Genomic DNA, 19,176 nt, shown 5'->3' on the forward strand with positions numbered 1-19,176 from the left:
TTAAGCTGTTAAATGTATTTTTAATGTGACCACCTTCGGGGTAAATCCCATCAGGGGCTTTCATAATTATGAAAAGAAATCCTGGTGACTGAATAAATACAACAGAATATACTGAACTTTAGCACCAAAACCTGAATCTACGGCTTGTAGCACTGACAATAGAAAGTGATGAGAGTTTTGGGCCAAAGAAATGAACTTGATAAAAACATCCAGTGTATTCCCAGTTGTTATGCTGTGAGAGCAGTTCAAACAAAATAAGAAATTGTAGTGTTATGACAGTTTAAGCAGCTGTGGCTGTTGCTTTCCTTTGCCCTCCCTGGTGTACTTACCCTGGCTTCTCTTTGTCATGAGATCCAATGTAGAGGAGAAGAGAGGAAGTCTGAAGCACCTAGTGTATGAAAAGATTCACAAAATGCACACATACGTACTATACACTTTTGAAAAAGATGCATAGAGGATTGTACGATGGGAGGAATTCATTGTTTTTTATAGCAAAAGTATTCAATTTATTACAAGTTACCTTGCTGCTTGTGGCTATCTTTCAACTTCTGATGTACATAGTTTCTTACCTGTGATTGAATTTTGAGGAATGTCTGAGGATGACTGTTTGTCTTGTCATGTGTGTTGAGTTGCGCATTCAATAACAAGATACAGATGCAGAAGATGCAACTATATTCAGTAGAGGTTCCTCCCTAAAATCCCATCTTCCCTGACAAGCCTGTCCATGCATGGGGAAGCAAATTAGATGATTATATTTTTTCACCATTCAAATCAATGAGTCAAAAAGATCTAGATTGGAAAAACCTCAGGTTTGTTGACAAACTGCTGAGCCCAGCAGAAAGGCCTGGTATGATTGTGTCTCATAGGCTTGTGAGGCATTGAGTACCTTTTAATTTTAATTTTGGTACAGGAGGAACGAAAATATTACACCCCGTAGAAGGTCAAAAACTGTAAAGAATTAAGTTTGTAGGTTTATTTGAACATACTCATTATAAATAAATAAAAAACACAAGTACAGGATTTATGAAATCCTGACTTATGTTTTATGGAGTGGATCCAAGAGAATAATTATTGACTTCGGTTAATGTTAAAATGATGGTAGAAGATTTGAGAACTCAGTGCTATGTATAGTAATTCAATACTGCATTATTTGTTCTCTTTCTCACAAATGGCTCTCATTATTTTCAAATGTCACTGCTTTTTAACCATTATGTGTTGTGATTTTCTTTTTATCACTTCAGAATGAATGCCAAATAAAATGTCTTGGTTTATTTGCAACTACAGTAGATTCACTGCAGAATTTCTATATCAATTAATGTGGCGTTATTTTTTTAACATTTGGTAGATAAGGGTAATGAAGTCATGATTAAACCAGACTGTCAATGTTAGAAGTTTTATCTTGATTTTGTTATTGTTATGATTGTTACTATCTTTGTTTTCTGTGCCTCTGTGGATTTATAAAAATAAACAGTAATGCCCCAGTGTTAGTTGCCTTTTTTGAGAGACAAACACTGAAGTTGCATTGAAACAAAACAATAAACTGTAAGATAAGACAGGATTTGTAGACTTGCAGCATAAGGTGGTAATTCTTTGTGGGTTGAGCAGCATTCACATTAAATACAGATCAGATCAATTGCAACCATAAATTTATCGAAACAAACACCATCTGATGTCCATTTGTTTGTGAATGGAACTGATTCCCTTCATGCTGCTTTCTGTCCTCTGGCCAAAAACACAAGAATTTAAGTTAAAAAAGAAAAAAGAAAACCAAACTATTAGACTTACCAGGAAAAAAAAGGATTCAGTGCTTCATAGAAATACAGTAAGATGGACCTTGGACACATAAACACTAACATCAATTTAGTGGGAAGTGGTGGTGACCTTATATTCCAGGTAATTTGTATGTATTATGTATTAGTTGCATATATAATTACCAATTATCAGTTACTTTACATAACACTCAAACAATAACTTGTAAGTAAATGATGCCTGCAGCAATTATATCAGGTAATTTGCAAACCATTTTTAATTGAGTAAAGGGATAAATGGTAATTATTGTGAGTGACGTAATAAAAACACAATTAGCATATGATGCAGTCTCGCATTAAAGTGTAGAATATGTTTTTCCAACTAGCAGCATGAGTTAAGAATGAAATAGAATTCAGAGGGCTCATGGGGAAAGTGACTAATGTTGTCAATGCTCATGTTTCATCTGCTCTCTATCATCTCAGAATCTGCTCTCTTTTCTTTTCTCAAGTAATACGAAACAGAGATAACATATTTTATGGGGAATTTGGCTTGCAGCTGAAACAAACTGGAAAGCCAACTGTGACATATTTCAATTTTCAATTTGACAAATGTAGTATCAGACACTTGTCTACTTACAGCTAAAGTTGCAATATCATTCATGAAAAGGGTTAGGGTTAGTTGGTTTGAAAACAAAATGTAAGTTTACATTTAATACAAACTTTTTTTTTCTTTAGCTAATTTTCACCTTTGTCCTTTTGGGGAAATATCACTCATACACTAAATGTGACTAGGCTTGTCTATTATTATTCATGAGAATATTGTTGAATAAACCGACAAAGCACAGCTGTTGACTGTAAAACCAGGACAATAAGCCCAAAGACACCATAAAGGTCCACAGAGATCAGTCAACCAGCTGAGCCTGGTGATAATTCTTCTTTTCATATAGAAGTTGCCTGCGACCTGTCCATGGTGTACTCAAACCAGCTCACGCTGGGCGAGGCCGCCCCTGGAGAGTTAGACTTTAGGGAAACCAAACTAAAGAAAACCAGAAATGCAAACCACACAAAACCCAGATGTGGTATGATAATAAACTGCAATTGCAGAAAAAGTGCAGTTTGAATGGATTGGAGCTGCATCAATGAAAAGGCCGTCTGGTCATCAATCTTTGTCAGTCAGCTTTTAGAAGAAGTAACTAAACAGATAGAACAGAGGCATCTTATTTTTTATGTTGGATGACTGCAGTAACGCATGTAGTAGTGATTTTTGCTCCTCAAAGTAGGCCCTTGAATGTGTTTCACTATGGGAGGTTGATTAAGGCATAGGCATACTTTGTATTCCAGTGCTGCCCTCTGCCTTTTGAACACGTAAACCTGGTGATCTGGTAACATTAAGCTTCAGTTTGTCCACAGATGTTTCAGGTCCTAGTTTAGCAGATGTTTTAAATTGTACAAGGAAGCAAAGAACAGGGAGTCAGTTGTAACCGCCTTATTTTTGTGATGGGATTTGCCTTTTCTTTCTTTTATTTCCATCCATTGCAATCAATTTGGTTCTTGCAGCTATTGCAAGCCAAGATGGTTTCAACATAGGTGCTGAAGCATGTCAGTGCTGGAGGTTTTTAAAGTTTGTGGGAGTGGGAGATACAACCACAAAAGATTTCTTTAAAGCCATTAGGAGAAAAGGAAAAAGGCCTGGGAATGGGAATGTTGACAGATCAATCATTCATCGTCCCTCCTGCAACACTGACCTTAGGAGAAACTAAGGGCTGTGGAAAACCCCATAGTTGAACCTGTGGTCAGAAAATTGCCAAATATAATCGTTCTCTCAGTCAGCAACACTTTTGGAGAGTATAAGAAAAAAGGCAGAAAGCCTTCTTTCTTGATCCAACTCTCCTGTTCTGTTATGCACATGTGCTTGATTTGTTAGATCAAGATCTTAGACTGCAGACACATGAAAAGTGTATGTTTACAACAGAAGCCATGTCACACTATACAACAGAAAACAAATTCAGATTATTGCCTTTTATCCCTCATTATTTTAACAAGTAGGTGGAGATGTTGTAAACCTTCAACACTTATGTCTACTACTTCTACCAATAAATTTTGTTACTGCTTTGTCAAATTAGGATGTTTTATGAGTGATTTAAGCATTAAGAATTCAATAAAATCTCAGAATAAAGACAGTGTATACTCAAAATTCAAAAACCTTTAAGAACCAATAGAATCCAGTAAAAGCAGAAAAAGAACGAACAGGCAATAAAAACCCATCAAATCTCATCACAATTTCAGCTTGTGGAATTGTGCAATACTGTTTTTGTGGCTTTTGAGACAGTAAGCACATGAATGAATCAATAATGACTAGGTTGGGGTAAACAGTTATTGCGCAACGTAGACACTCAATGATTGTTGCGCCCATTTGATTTGACTCAGTTCCTTGAGTAAATGAGTCTGTAATCATTGACAGATTCTCAGATCAATAAAGACAGAAAATAATTTGGTGCAAATATAAAAGGTTTTCATGCAAGCTGAGGAAAAGAGATAAAATTTTCCACCAAGACAAGACTGAAAAGATATGCAGCAGTGTCAACTTTCACCATTCCTGCTTGAGATGGTATCAGGTGTACTTTGAACAGGCCTGTGTTTGGCTAGTCCTGGCCTTGCAAAAGATGGGTGGAGTAATGTGATGTCTGTTTGAACAGACAAGGTGAAATCTGTTGTGATACGTGCTCAGGCAAAGAACGGACTTGTATGGAATCTTCTACCTCTTTGACTTGAGAGGCTACACACCGAAGGACTACTCACTTTTTGATCTTAACCGATTTGAATCTCGATCAGGAAATAATGGAACCCAGTGACCCCACCAAAATCCTGGAGAAGGGTCCTGAATACCTTCGAAAGCAAATGGAACTGGAAAGTGAGACAAAAGGACGCATGAGTGCTGTGCAGAGACTTGCTGCAAGCAAGCCAAAATATGTCAAAAGCCAGCAGGTGGTCAGCACGACCCAGGAACCGATTATCAGTCTCGGATCAGCTTCTGTGAGTAGTACCGGGTCTTCAAACTGGAGCTCAAACCATGGTGGGAATTCTCCTGTGGGGAGTAACTCGACAGAGGCCACGGTCGGTTCACCAGTATGCTCACCACGACAGGTACGCCAGTCCAGCTTCAAAAAACGACCAGACTCTCTCTTACTTTACAGACAGAAATGTGAGCTACTGAGAGGTGCAGCAAATGACCGGAAACACCATATAACTCGGAAGGTCCTGCTTAACTCTGTAAAGAAAAATGCCCTGTTACTTGAGACAGCTGGCGAGGAATTTGAGCCTGACGGCATGAAGAAAAAAATCACCAGACCTGAGGGAACAGCAAAGGTATGTAGTCCACATGCTGCTCATTCAGAGAAGAGGAGGAATGGTATTGCTGAACACAGGACTGAAAGTGGGGATTCTGGGAAAATGGTGACAACTGATCTCCTCAACGTTCCTGTTCCTGAATTTCAAAGGAGGTTTGGCAAAAGAGTTAGTCGTTCTCACTCTGACATCAGCTCCAGGTACTCCAAAAACTTTGCAGACTTTGACGCTTTTTTCAAGTATTGTGGGCTCGATGGTGAGGTCATCGAGTCTTTGGGGAAGGAGAACTTCTCGGCCCGCTCAGATGAAATTGCTATAAACATCCGCAGTATCAGCGTCTCCACGTCAGATGACGGCTTCTCCAGGAACAGTGATAACAGCGATGGCTTAATGGAGGATAAGTTACATGAAAAGATACGTCAGAAGACTTCAGTTATTGAGCGCAATGCAAGGATTATCAAATGGCTGTACAGCTGCAAAAACGCCAAAGACTCTGGGAAAAAGTTACGAGACCTCGACTGAGAGCATCTCTTTTTTTCTTATGAAAGACTATGCGGACACATTTTATTCATTTATCACATTTCAGCACACACCATATCTGACAAAGATGATATTCTAAATGCCCAAGAATTCACTCAGATCTCGCACAAAACCACCTTCCAAAAATACTTCCTGGCTTTTACTTGTGGAAAACAATGGTATTTGCCAAAACAGCTGGACTATCAGCTGAAGTGTCTGTGTGCGTGTGTGTGTGTGCGCCTGGGGGACACATGTATTTGTGGGTGCAGAGATAAAGTGCAACAAAACAGCCTGAGGAAAACACAGAGCATACAAGAAAGTTACTTTCCCAAGAAATCCAATGCAAAAAACCAAACCTGCTCATTTTACTGAATTTTACCAGACAACAAGACTGCCTGAACACGTGCAGTCAAACATAATAAAACACAAACCCACATCAATTAATAATACTGTCAAATTTTGGAATTTGAGTTCTTTATCATTTTACCTAAGCCATTTGATAACACTGCAAAATCCTTTATTCATCAGCTACACATATAAGCTGCTAATAAGAGCAAAATTGGAGTTTACAGGTTAGTAAATTTAAATTCGCTGACATTTCTCTTTTTCTATTTGCTAATTATTCTGATAGCAATAATGTTAATCCATTAAATGTGTATAAGTGGATTTTTATTCAGTCTCTCCACCAGGAATTAACATGCCCTTCAATCACTGAATGAGATTTTTAACATTCTTATAACTGAACAACTTTCATATCGATGAATTATAGCTGGTCTATAAAGAATTGCTAATTTTTTTACTATCCATTTAAAAACAGAAGGGATTGGTAGTGACCTTAAATCACAATTTATGTAACCTGGCGTTAAGTTTACAATACAATGAGTGTATTCTTGTATTTCTCAGGTGTTTCTCTGCAGGTTTATAGTGTACCCATACATTTACCCTCACTCAGACACACACACACACACCCAAAAACCACAATTTCAGGTGAAAAATGCTATAAGATGGTGAGGTGGTTCTCATTTATTGTTTAAACCGAAAACTGTACTGTACAGGAAGCCTAACAGCTAAAATGATGTTGTTCCTTCCCCAGAAGTCACGCCCAGATTCCTGTGTGAAAGGAATTCATCTAATAACTTACTGGGCTTATATCCAGTGACCAATTTTAACTGTATTACTACTTCCCACCATCTTCTCTCCATATGTCTTTTACTGTCTTCCACTCAATTTGCTTTTGCTGACCAAAGCTCAGATGTTATCAGTTGGGGAAAAAAGCAAGATACTGTTGCTATTTCATTTTTCAAAGAGAATAACCTTACACTGTTTCCGTAACTATATTCATGTATGTATGAGATTGTGTGTACTCAGCTGAACTTCTGTTGTTCACACACATTTAACTATACTCCATGAAGTGGCAAGTCATGTCTTGTCCTCTCCACTTCTCTGTTGCCAGAATGTAATGCGCTTTTGGGTGACAGTTACATAAAAATTACACTCAACGTTTGCATTGTGTAGATAGTGTAGAAGAGTAGATAATGTGATGAGGGACTGAAAATATATTTCATTGCATTTTTGTGTGCTTCTAACATTGTTCATTGTTTTTGTTTTTGTTTTTTTTTTTGTGAGAAGTATTACTCCCAGACCACTTAACATTTGCTTAAAATGACGGTAATAGCTATGATGCCAAACAAAAGTCAATCCATCACTTAAAAGAGAATTTATAGAGATGCCTGTATGACACAGTTTTATACTTAAGTACCATAAAGTATGTAAAACGTCTGCTACATAAATACTGTTTCTAATTGGCTTTCTTTTTTTACTAACAGCTGTTGAACATTAAAATGAATATATACATATAGCATACAAGTAGATTCAATAAAAGTACTTAAAGCATTAATAGACAGTTCAGTTGTATGTAGAACTTTTTTGAATGTACTCTATGGAGCCTATAGAGGGCAGTATCAAACAATAGGACAACCTGATAACTGCTTTGAACTCACAATGTTGCCTTGTCAGTCAGTCATACTAAGCCTTTTCCTGCAAAGAAATAATGATTTCCTGATGAAAAATGATGACACCTAAATCAGTCTAAATATATGCTTCATATGAAGTTCTGCTTTTAGTTTATCTGTGAAGGGCAAAACAACACTTTTAGAATTATGGCCTACAATCAACAACAGTGACATCAGGCCTTGTTCCCCATGTCACAAGTGAACATGCATGAATAAAATGGATTCAAAAAATTGGGCGAAATCTTCACAATAAACTTTACAGTTGTATTGTGTGCACAGTAGAGCACAACACAAAGACAATCACCAAAATTATGATGGAAATTTGGAGACTTGTCAATTGCAGGACTTGGTTGCATTTTACTGTTGAAATTGTTCAAGTTGTGGTTGTTACTGTTGGGTAGTTCAGGCCCGCCTTAGCAATCAATAGAAAATAGCAACCGTGAGATGATTGATGTGAGTAGATGGAAAGAAAATAAACATATTCCTTTTTTCTTTTAATAAGAAATCTTTAATTATTCTCACTCACTCTTGTGTGGGTAGATTTGCTTCTTAGAGAGATGCTCTTCGAGGCCGTCCAAACAAAACACTTTTTTGTAAGGAGTCACAACATTGATTGGGAGCCACTGAATTCAAATTTGTGATGTGATGTGCTGAAGCTTATTTGAATTGAATAAATGTAATTTATCTGAAAGATAAGATAAGATAAGATGTGCTTTAGAAAGATACCAGTGCACTCAGGAGCTACAGGTTCTCAAAAGTAAACAGTTACTTAGATATTAACTCAAAGGTCTTAATGATATAATGATTTGAGTACATGTTCCCATACTGTCCAGTGGTCCAGCTCCCATCCCCCAACCCTAAATCAAAACACAAGTACATGTGCGTAGTGCTTGGTCACGTGTAAGACAAAGCCCCAACAAAACAGAAGGTAGAAAAAAGAAAGTGATGGACGGCAGCCGTAAGCCAATGAGCGACCGGACACCGGGTAGCAACAGGATAAATACAGACCGTCCATCCAATCAGAGCGCAGCGGGGGCGGGCCTAACAGCCAGGCTCCGCACCGTGTTTACTTCCGTCAATATTTCCAGCAGGGGGAAAAGAAGAGGCAGAAGTAGAGACAGACCATCCAACAAAGGAGACGGCAGCCTGTCAAGGTTTGTGCACACATGTTCCACTGAAATATTTCATTTCCACACCTGTCCCTGCCAGGTTGAAAATCCTCATTGTCTTTCTGTCACGGTTTTACGCGCCGAGGCGACTGACAACTTTGTCTTGTCTTGATTTCTTGTATTTATTTAATTGCCTGTAAATATGGAGAAGGACTTGCATTGCTCACGGTGGGGAAATGTGGAGGGTAAATGCGTCACAGTCGCTGTCAGGTGTCTCAGCCGTGCACGTTTCTGCGCATTTTTGCATCTCAGTGTTTAACCGGCAATAGGTCAGACTGTCTAAATGCGCTGTGCGTAAAAATCTACCGGCCCTGTTGTTGTCAGACGATAAAAATAAATGTGAGATCGCACAGAGAGCCAAGCAAAGAAGGCCACGGTGGGGTTTTCTCATTCCTGGCACTTTATGTTGAATTTTCATGCCCTTTCACTGAAATGTTTTGCTTTGAAAATCAGAGTTTTTATGTTATCAGAAGGTCATTTCAGCTGGTGCAATCCAAGAAACTGAAAAACTGAAAAAAAGTCTTCTGTCTTTAGTCTTTAATTTGAGCTGATCAGACCTGTCAGCAGCTCTAATGGTCAAGTTTCACATCTGCTTGAGTGAAATTTGCTGTGTAATTTTTACCAACCTAAAACGAGCAATCACGTTTTATGTATGACTTAAATTCAGTTCACTTTATACTCTCACTTTTGGATTTCACAGGAGTTCGCTTATTTCCATCTTCTTGATTCATCTGCCCATAACATTAAAAGCATTATGTTCTTGTTTTTGTTTTGTTTTTTTTTCCTCACCATGTTAACCCTCCAGGCAGCAACCCTCTCTGCTCACTGCTGCCCTGCTGAAATGCCTTTCTTGGGCCAAGACTGGAGGTCTCCAGGATGGAGCTGGAAGAAGACTGAGCATGGCTGGAAGAGGATTGTCCTGTATGGACACGACCTGGAGGACAACAACAGAGAAATAGACATTAAGGAGTAAGATCATACCTTATTCACCGAAATATGCCTTTGCTATTTCAGCAGTCTGAGTCAAATCCAGACAGTTTGACGGTTAACAAACTACATTTAAATGTTTTTCATGTTTTTTACCAAAAATGCATTTAAATATGAACAGCCTCCACAGTCTGTTCTCTTAGGTGCTTACATTCATTTCTTTAAATTACATAATATCTTGATGACAGAATCATAATGTCTAATATTTTCTGCGATTAAAATTAATGATTTAAAGTGAACTTTAATTAAGAATGAGTTGGTAAAATTTTCATTTCACATTCTCAAAGTTTTGTCTGTTGCAATTATTAGTAGAAAACAGTTAATTGCATTGAACATGAACTAGTTAAATATTTGTCTGATATTGTGATTCCAGATCAATTACCTAGTTTTTTTGTTTGTTTTAGCCAAGACTAGATCTCATTAGATCTTTTTATTCAGAAGAGGACTGAATACAGCTGATAGGCTACGACAGCTCGCTCTAAATGTTATCAAATGCTGTCCACTTTCACATAATATTAATAAAGTGTTTTGTTAGTTACTGAACTGAGAATAGAGGAAGTCTAACAGGAAATTAAATATAGATTTGGTGTATGACATACAACATGAAGTGATTACACAGTCAGTGTGTTGAACACCAAGGCCACTAGGAGACCATGATTGTGCTGACTGATTATCTGTGTTGCCTACTGACTGCTGCTGGCTGCTGAAGACAACTGGAAGACATGTTTAGCTGAAGTTGAACAAGTGTGAATCATATGAGTGGCCAGTGGTACAAATAATTAATGGACCAGGGTGAAAAAAGGAACTGGCTGAGGGTAAGTTCCTCGAACAGTTTGGCTCAGAGGGACATCATTAAACCAACGCATATCGGGGTCATAGCAAGAGAGTCTTTGATGAGGCGATTTACATCCCGCATTTACAGTCTGTCTCTGCCAGTGGGGCATCATGGCAACAGACAGTGTTGAATATAGGGCTAGTTAGAGAGACTCAAGAGGGTAATTTTATAGAGACCAACTTGCGGATGTATCGTCATTTCCCAAGATTCAACACAAAGGTGTTGCGGACTTGAATGACAAGTTGTGTGTGAGCAGTTGAAATAAACACATGTTCAGGTATTTGTAGTCTGCATTGGAGCAGGGCGGCAGCATAATGGTTATGCTGGGTTGTTGGTCTCTGTCTGTCCCCGTGTGTTGGCCCCCGCGATGGACTGGTGACCTGTCTAGGGTATGACCCTTAAGGATAAGCGTGAGAGTTTAGTGAGAGTGAGTGGTTTGGACTGCATGTGCCCTGTGTAGTCTGGGTCATTTCCCAGTAAGAGGCCTGGCCATGTTATCTGCAGGAAACAAGAACTGTTTTGATGCATGCCAACTGGTCACACAAGGGCAGTCTGCTCCTGCTTCCTATAGTATGTGTGCTATGTTACTCTTAAAAGTGACTGTTTGTTGATACAGTACATGGTTTAGCAGGGTCATTTGACAGTTAATAGATATTTAATTTGAGTCATTGCAGTAAAAATGCATGAATGGCTTTAATCTGTCTGTTGTTTTGTTTTTAACATAACTAGCACCGTTTGCTGCTTGAGAAGGGGTCAACATGCATGATAGTTACGTCTCGTTTCCAATCTATCTGTGAAATATTGATGGCAAGATAAAATTCTGGCATTGGCAGGGTTGAGGGTGGGCTGGACCAGTTAGTGATGTCGCCGTCAGACCACAGCGCCACATTTTCCATTGATCAACCAACAGTACCTCACAGTGTGACAGATGCTTGACAGCAGTCTTTTTACAGAAGAGCTAAGGGCAAGGCAACACAGAATCACTGGTGACATCATTTCTGCAGATTGGCTGCTCTCCAACCATAAACCTCAGTTAGAAAGGCCAGTGACTTCATGCAGCAGAGGTACATTTGCGAGACCAACACATGTAGGTCAGAAAGAAAGGGGAGCATTATGATAGCCACTGGCATGGTACGCAGTGTTACAGAAGTAGCTTAGATGATCATGTTTCTGTGAATCAACAAACCACTTATTTTCTGCAAACATTGTGACAGATGTTGGATAGTGCAATACAGGTCCTCAAGTGTCATCTGGTGATTTAAACCTCAGTTTGCTGTTGCCATCTTGCAAAAGACACACAATAAATGCTGCTACAAAACATCTGTCCACAATTACAATGAATAAGATACATCCCAATAATTTATCTTCCTCTTTCATGCTTTGTTTGCTTCCTTCCTTTTACCTCATATATTTCAGGATACAGTTTATTGTCTTTTATTGGTTCTGTAGAGTTCGGTGCTTTGCGTGCAACCTGTGTAAAAAAAAAAAAAAAAAAAGCCAGGTGATCGCATTCCTCGCTTTTAACTCAGTGTGACAGATTGCTGGGCTTGCATGTGTGTATGCCCGTGCAGTTGGATAAATGGATAGAGACGAGGGATTACTTTAGAGAGCTCATTCACCCCGATTAGCTGACTTTACAGTCAATGCCACATCTTCTCTTATGATGCTGAAAAATAACAGTTTTAGACCAGAAACATCTGTGATGAAGTCACCCACATTGCGGCTGATCATTCTGGTGAAATGAAAATTTCCTCTAGCTCCTGAAAGCTCAAGCAAAATCCTAAACCCTTGTGTTTTCATTGGAGCAAATATTCTGTTGCATGTCCTCTGCGGGCCTGGCATGGTGTAAAATGACAACGTGGCATTTGTCGCAACGATTTTATCTGATGCAGAAAAATCTTAAAAGCCAGTCTGATAAATGAAAAGAGAGCAATTTTATGTGGGAGCAACTGACAGATAATTGCAATGTAAAAATGACCAACACTTCACCACACAAATGTCTTTTCCTTGGCTGAACAGAAGTTGCAGTGTTTTTTGGTGGGAAACTCTTGAAGTATGATGTTTTTGCTGCATTAGTGATGCCTTTACTGAACCAAAGATCTGTTATCATGTTATCATTAATCTGTTGATTATTTTATTTTTTTATTTTTTTAAATAGGGTCAAGAAAACAGTCTTGTGAGAGTTTGGTTTGAGTTTATACCCTTAAATTGACAAAACCAAAATCATGCCTAAAGTCAAGTATATTCAACAAATATATTGACAATCACATATCACATATGCAGTGGGGATTTTTTAATAACGGTCCCAATAACAAGTAATACATTTTTAAGCTATTGTTCAGCATGATCAACTGACCAATACATCATGCTGCCCCAGTTGGTAAAGATGCCAGTCAGGTGCTCAGTTTAGGCCAGTGGATTATTAATGCTTGGGGAGTCAATTATCAATCCAGTCCAGCTCTTTGATCATTCAGTTCAAGGTGTCGGGAAAATGGGTTTATAGAAGAACAAGTCACAGTCTCTAAATGTACTAAATGTAATTATGTTTGTAAGGGTGGGGTTATTTGAGTTTATCAGAATGTTTTAGAGATATTTCAGTTATGTTCATCACAGTAACAATGGTACAAACAAGCATTGCTCATATATCCTGATGATTTTTACAAACATACACATGTCGATAATCTATATACAGTATTTTAATGTGCGCATATGTTTTATTTGGGTTTCTGTTGGAGTTGAGCCTTTTCAAACCTCGTCGTAAATCTAGTTGAGTTTAGCTGCCAAAATACTAAGACATCTTATCAGAAAAATCACAGACATGGTCACTTCAATTATTCTGTCTCTCAGACTCAGGATAAACATTATGTCTGCCATCTGTCTCCTCCTTCACGACAGTCATTGAGAGTCATTAGAATTTAACATCTTGGCTCTTCAGCCTCTGTTTACATCTGTCTGATCAGAGTTTGTTCAAAAGGCAACAGCCAGATTTCCTCATCGGAAAATATGTAGGTTCTTCTCAGAGGCTAGGACATCAGTAAAAAATCACTGAGTCCCACTAGGATCACATAACAGTTGAGCAGAGCAGCATTTTTACTGTGGTTTGTAATTATTTTGTTTTTTTGTCCATTGCTCTTACTCATTGTGGTATTATTAACAAATTCCTCCCATGCTTTCTCTGTCTAATCAGGCTCTGCAGTGACAACAAAGAAAACCTGTTTGTTGAAGATGTGTGTGAACTCGCCATAACAAAGAGGAAAAAGGACTTTTACAACAATAACACCAAATCTCAGTGTGAGTTTCAGCAACACATAATCACAGTTTTCACTGCATGAAGAGATTTTTTTTTGATAATATATAAAAGGTTCTTTGTGCAAAAAAATCAAAAATAAAAACTGAGCTAAGTGAAGGCCATAATTACAGTGAAGGGATGAGTGTAGCTTTGTCCGCGTGGCAGTTATGGTCATTTATTAACCTTTTCACTCTGTAATTTTACCATGCCGAAATTTACAGCATTGCATGTGCAGGCTAATCTTAAACTTTACATTTATTGACAATGCATTGCAGCTGTAGTGTTAAACAGTGATATATTTTGAGTGTTTTGACACTACTTAAACATTCGTGTCATGAGTGAGTCATTCATCCATCCACAGACAGAGCCTGTGGGAAACATTGCTCAAAACCGAAATCTTCCTCAGCCATGAAGTTTTGTCCATAAATGGAACCTGGCTCCTTTTTTCTACTTTTTCATACGTGAAAGTTAGTGACATCCAGCAAAACAGTCGTGAAAGACCAAAGTATATGTGCTAAGCTGCTTTCTACTTATATGTCACCACATTTATTTAATAGCCGTCGTTATTTTTCATTCAAGAATTACATCATGGTACTTAAGATATGATCCTTTTTTCATACAGTTTAAACTACCCTACTCTGTATGAAGTTATTTCACAGTTGCTGTGACCTATTACAGCATTAATATTCTGTTACATTCTGCTGCATAATGAGCCATATTACTTGTGAACAAGTTGGAAGGGTATTGGATTGGTTTGTGCGACTGCACAGATGCTTGTCATATTTTGTAGACCACACACAAACACTGTTTTTTTTCCTTGTTTGTTGTTTTATTTAGTTGTCTACAGGGATAAATGGATCTATGTGCAGAAAGGAAGCACAAAAGAAGTGAGTACTGGAGCCAAAATTTTCACATTAAGGATTTATGATGTTTGTAACCGCTAGACATATTTTTATTGAACTACACTGTGTGTGTGTGTGTGTGTGTGTGTGTGTGTGTGTGTGTGTGTGTGTGTGTGTGTGTGTGTGTGTGTGTGTGTGTGTGTGTGTGTGTGTGTGTGTGTGTGTGTGTGTGTGTGTGTGTGTGTATGTATACAAACAGCGGCATGGCTACTGCACGCTTGGCGAAGCACTCAACCGTCTCGACTTTTCCAGTGCCATTCAGGACTTGAGACGATTCAACTATGTTGCAAAAGTGAGAGATGGTGATCTCACAACATGATTTAGGGTCCTTTTGATACCATTGTATGACTTGCACAAGCCACTTTTTTATTCTTATTTTCTGTCTCTCTCCCACAGCTTTTCCAGCTGATAGCCAGGTCTCAGCTGACGTCTTTGAGTGGAGCTGCCCAGAAAAATTATTTCAATATACTGGAAAAGATTGTGCGAAAGGGTAGGAGGACCTAAGCCAAAGACTAATTACTTATACATCCCCTACCATGTTAGTGGCTAGCATTAACTTTTTTTTATTTTAAAGACACAGCATTGCTTTTACAAAAGGCAAGGGTCTAAGCCACAGAAGACGATGTTTCTCATGTTATTCTGTGACATCAGTCTTTTCATGAGTGCCAGACCACAAAACCAATAGAACCAGTGTGCTCCATAATTATGGGATTGCATTTCTCAGAGGCAACAAAACAGACCTAGATCAAGTTTCAGTTTCGCCTCACGTTTATGAAGAAATTGATTTTCCTTTTGATTTGGTAAAATGCCTGTATCGTTCTGCAGTGTTTCACTGGGGGAGACTGTTCATCAAATAGACCAATAGTGGTTCTCTTCTGATCAATTTTCCTAAAAATATTCCACCTTGTTTTTAAAATTTGTGCTATAGTCCTCGAGGACCACTACAACCCTCGTCTTGTGAAGGACCTGCTACAGGACCTGAGCTCAACTCTGCATAGTCTCACTATTCACGTTGGCAGATGTGTCCTTGTGGGCAACGTCAATATCTGGCTGTGCCGACTGGAGAACATTCTTAATTGGCAGCAGCAGCTCAACAACCTGCAAATTCCCAAGGTAGAGATAGTGGTTTGTAGTATGTGCGTGCATGAGCATGACCCCATCCATAAACACTGTATTTATTGTATTGACTTTTCCAACCAGGCACAGTGCCGTTGCTTACTTGCTATGCTACATCCACCGATAAACTGAAGTCATTGAACCCATAAACCTGAGTAGAAAACTATTAACATGATATGATGATGATGATGATGATATTTTTGGGGGGTTTTAATCCATCCTATACTTTCCAACTATAACTGTATATATTGTGCACATTTCCACAGCAAATGCGTGATGGCATGTCATTCAACGACTTGCCAGTGTACATGCAGAGTAAGATCCTTTCCAAATTGTCTGATGCTTATGACATCATTAACGTGGGACAGGCCACACCTACGTTGCACATTCTCAGTGAGAACCGGACACTATGGAAGAGACTGTGCCACTTTCACTTCTCAGACAAACAGGTGAGAAAACAAAACCATAAATCGAAATAGGTTGAGCCGTGACACTCTGTGTATTTAAAATGTATCATCATAGCTACTTTCAAAGTGTTCAAAGAAGTGACTGTCTTAAAAGCTGTTAAGGGCATTTCCCTTGTCATCCACTAGAGGGAAGAATTGTCACAGTTTGGTCACATTTCACAGGATCATTGGGTTTCTTTCAGCCCTACGCGCACACACATCACACGAATAGAATAGAGGACTCGCTCAGCGTTGGTCTTAATGAGAAATTGCCCTCAGTTATAGTTAATTACCCTATGTTCCAGTTATAATTACATTCATGTCCCCTGTGTTTTTAAATGGTTGTGAAACGGTTTCAAATTAAGTGCGTGTGTGTTGGTGTGTGTGTTCTTGTTTGTGCGGGTGCACCACACAAATGAAGTTCTGTAGGAATCTGGTCCTGCCGAAGAATGACAGCGTCGACTGGAAACTGATGTACTTCACCCTGCAAAAACATTACCCCATGAACGAGCAGTACGGAGACACCTTGCACTTCTGCAAACATTGTAGCATCCTCTTCTGGAAGGTAAACAAGGAGATTAAACAGACCTACACCACAGTTGTCAGATGGATACTAAACCCATAGAAAACAGATCGAGCATGTGTGTAACTTAAACCTGCACTGTTCAAAGAGGTGTTCCTTACAGACCTGATATCTTTCGAACTGGCTCAAGAGACAAAACACCTAAAAAAAAAAAATCTCAAATTCACTGAGCCTTTCTCACACTGATAACTTTGGCAGGCAGTGAGTGGAGACATTATCATTTAAATCACATCCATAGATTGAATATTTCCAAGAAAGATTAAAACCATGGTTTTCAACAACGTTGCAATTAGTCAACGTTGAACAAACAACTGTTGATAATGCGAAGCATTGTGCTCCATCAGTAAATTGAATTTCTGTGTCGTTACAAAGTGAGAGATCAAACAAGCGACAGGCTTCACCTAATCATTTGTTTGTCATATGACAAATGAGAGTTTATCTCTAAGCACGTGTGACACAAAGATTTGGTAAGCCCAAGGAAATCTTTCTATGTAACAGAACTAACTGTACTTGGATTAAATGTCAGTGTTCCTACAGTATCCAATCCCAATTTGTTCCACCCCGTTAGATTATTTACAACCTGCTGTCTTGTTGTGCTTGTTGGCTCTGTCGCTGTACTGTTTAACCTCTTCCCTTTCTGCATCCCTATCCTTGCTTTTCTCCACTCCTCCCTGCCTCTCCAACTGGTTCCCTTTTCCCCTGATTCCCTAAGGATCGCCACCTGGCTTTGTTATTCAAGGTACTTCTGGACCCATCGCTCTCTTTTTTTTTTTTCCCTTCGGTTCAGAGCTAGTCTTTTTTTTCCCCCTCATTAATCTGATTTATAATTTATCTATTTTCGTGTTTGGGGTTTTGTAATCTGTTGGTCTGTATTTCACTTTATTTAATAGTATTTAACTCACAATGTGCTTCGTGAACAGCATATTTCTGTTCATCTGTTCATCACATTGATTACATTCTTTAACAAATCGTTTGATCATGAACTCCACAGAATATTTATTTAATGTTGCTAAAAGAAAAATGTCATTTTTCATTTAGTTTAACACAAATGTGTATGTTAATGTCCAGGATTTTCTTCCAACTATTTAGAAATCTGTCAAGTTAATTTAAGTTAGAAACTTCAGGCTAGTTTCAAGAGATTGATTAACCAATTTGGGTTGCACCATTACAACTAAATGCTTGCTCAGTCGTCTGCACATACTGTAAGAACTATTAAGAGTGTTGTTGTGCTGTCTAATCAAAGGTAGTTAGCAATTGTATGTAACTGAGGTTGAATGACTCTCCATTCGCCGTTGCGTCACCTTGTTGACTTTACTAACACCTGATGCACTTGACTCCTGCGTCATACGGTTTCTCCACTTCCTTGGGAATAATCTGATTGTCGACTGTTTTCCAGGACTGTGGCCATCCTTGCACAGCCAACGATCCTGACAGTTGCCTCATGCCCATCTCCCCACAGCACTTTATCGACCTCTTCAAGTTTTAAATCCTCCGTGTGGTTCTTCAAGTGAAGCAGCCGTTTACCTTCATTCATTCATTTCTACTGCTTATCCATTTCCGGGTCGTGAGGGGTGCTGGAGCCAATCCCAGCTCACATTGAACAAGGGCAGGGTGCAGCCTGGACAGGTCGCCAATCGATCACAACGTGACAACCACTCACACCCAGACCTATGGACAATTTAGAGTCACAAATCAACCTAAACATGCATGTCTTTGGACGGAAACTGGAGTACCCAGAGGAAACCCACACCAGCGCAGGGAGAACATTCAAGCTCCAGACAGGAAGGCCCCAGGCCTGGGAACCAAACCTGCGACATTCTTACTGTGGGGCAACAGTGCTAACCACTATGCCGCCCCCATTTACCTTCATTCCCAACCCAAAAACGGAGGAGACTTTTCACCCAAATACAAAGGGCTTCAACCTTAAAACCTGCCTTTTTTTTGTCTTCATTTCCTTGCGCACAAATGTTATCACAAGACATAGGAGAGATGAAATGTGTGTTTGTGAATGTCAAGAATTTTAGTGATAGATGAGATATAAAGAAATGTGTTTTTTCTCTTTCCGCATAGATGTTTGTATTCTAAACAAAAAGCTACTTGTGGCAATGGAAGGAAAAAAAATATGGGAAAAGTATTTTGAAAGGATTTATATATAAAAGAGTTGTAGCATGCCTTTGTTAGGTGTGTGACAGTCAATAATGTGTAAAGGTTTTTTTTTTTTTTTA

At 38.8% G+C, this 19,176-nt stretch overlaps 2 protein-coding genes across 3 annotated transcripts; both read left to right on the forward strand.

Moving 5' to 3' along the window:
* The first annotated feature begins 4,445 nt into the window (after positions 1-4,445).
* On the forward strand, positions 4,446-7,515 carry fam110c (family with sequence similarity 110 member C). The gene has a single exon (XM_029496507.1). It carries the CDS (start codon positions 4,587-4,589, stop codon positions 5,613-5,615), a length of 1,029 nt encoding a protein of 342 aa, XP_029352367.1. The 5' UTR covers positions 4,446-4,586; the 3' UTR covers positions 5,616-7,515.
* Positions 7,516-8,717: 1,202 nt separating this feature from the next.
* On the forward strand, positions 8,718-18,596 carry fbxo25 (F-box protein 25). 2 transcript variants are annotated; one of them, XM_029496408.1, is made up of 11 exons: positions 8,718-8,778; positions 9,599-9,762; positions 13,803-13,906; positions 14,742-14,791; positions 15,006-15,098; positions 15,203-15,296; positions 15,735-15,919; positions 16,189-16,371; positions 16,790-16,933; positions 17,664-17,690; positions 18,348-18,596. In XM_029496408.1, exons 2-11 carry the CDS (start codon positions 9,635-9,637, stop codon positions 18,435-18,437), a joined length of 1,098 nt encoding a protein of 365 aa, XP_029352268.1. In that variant the 5' UTR covers positions 8,718-8,778; positions 9,599-9,634; the 3' UTR covers positions 18,438-18,596. The 2 variants fall into 2 exon arrangements, with proteins under 2 accessions (XP_029352268.1, XP_029352267.1); XM_029496407.1 differs by lacking the exon at positions 17,664-17,690.
* Positions 18,597-19,176: the final 580 nt, after the last annotated feature.

This window comes from Echeneis naucrates, chromosome 24 (assembly GCF_900963305.1).
Source record: "Echeneis naucrates chromosome 24, fEcheNa1.1, whole genome shotgun sequence".
NCBI lineage: Eukaryota > Metazoa > Chordata > Actinopteri > Carangiformes > Echeneidae > Echeneis > Echeneis naucrates.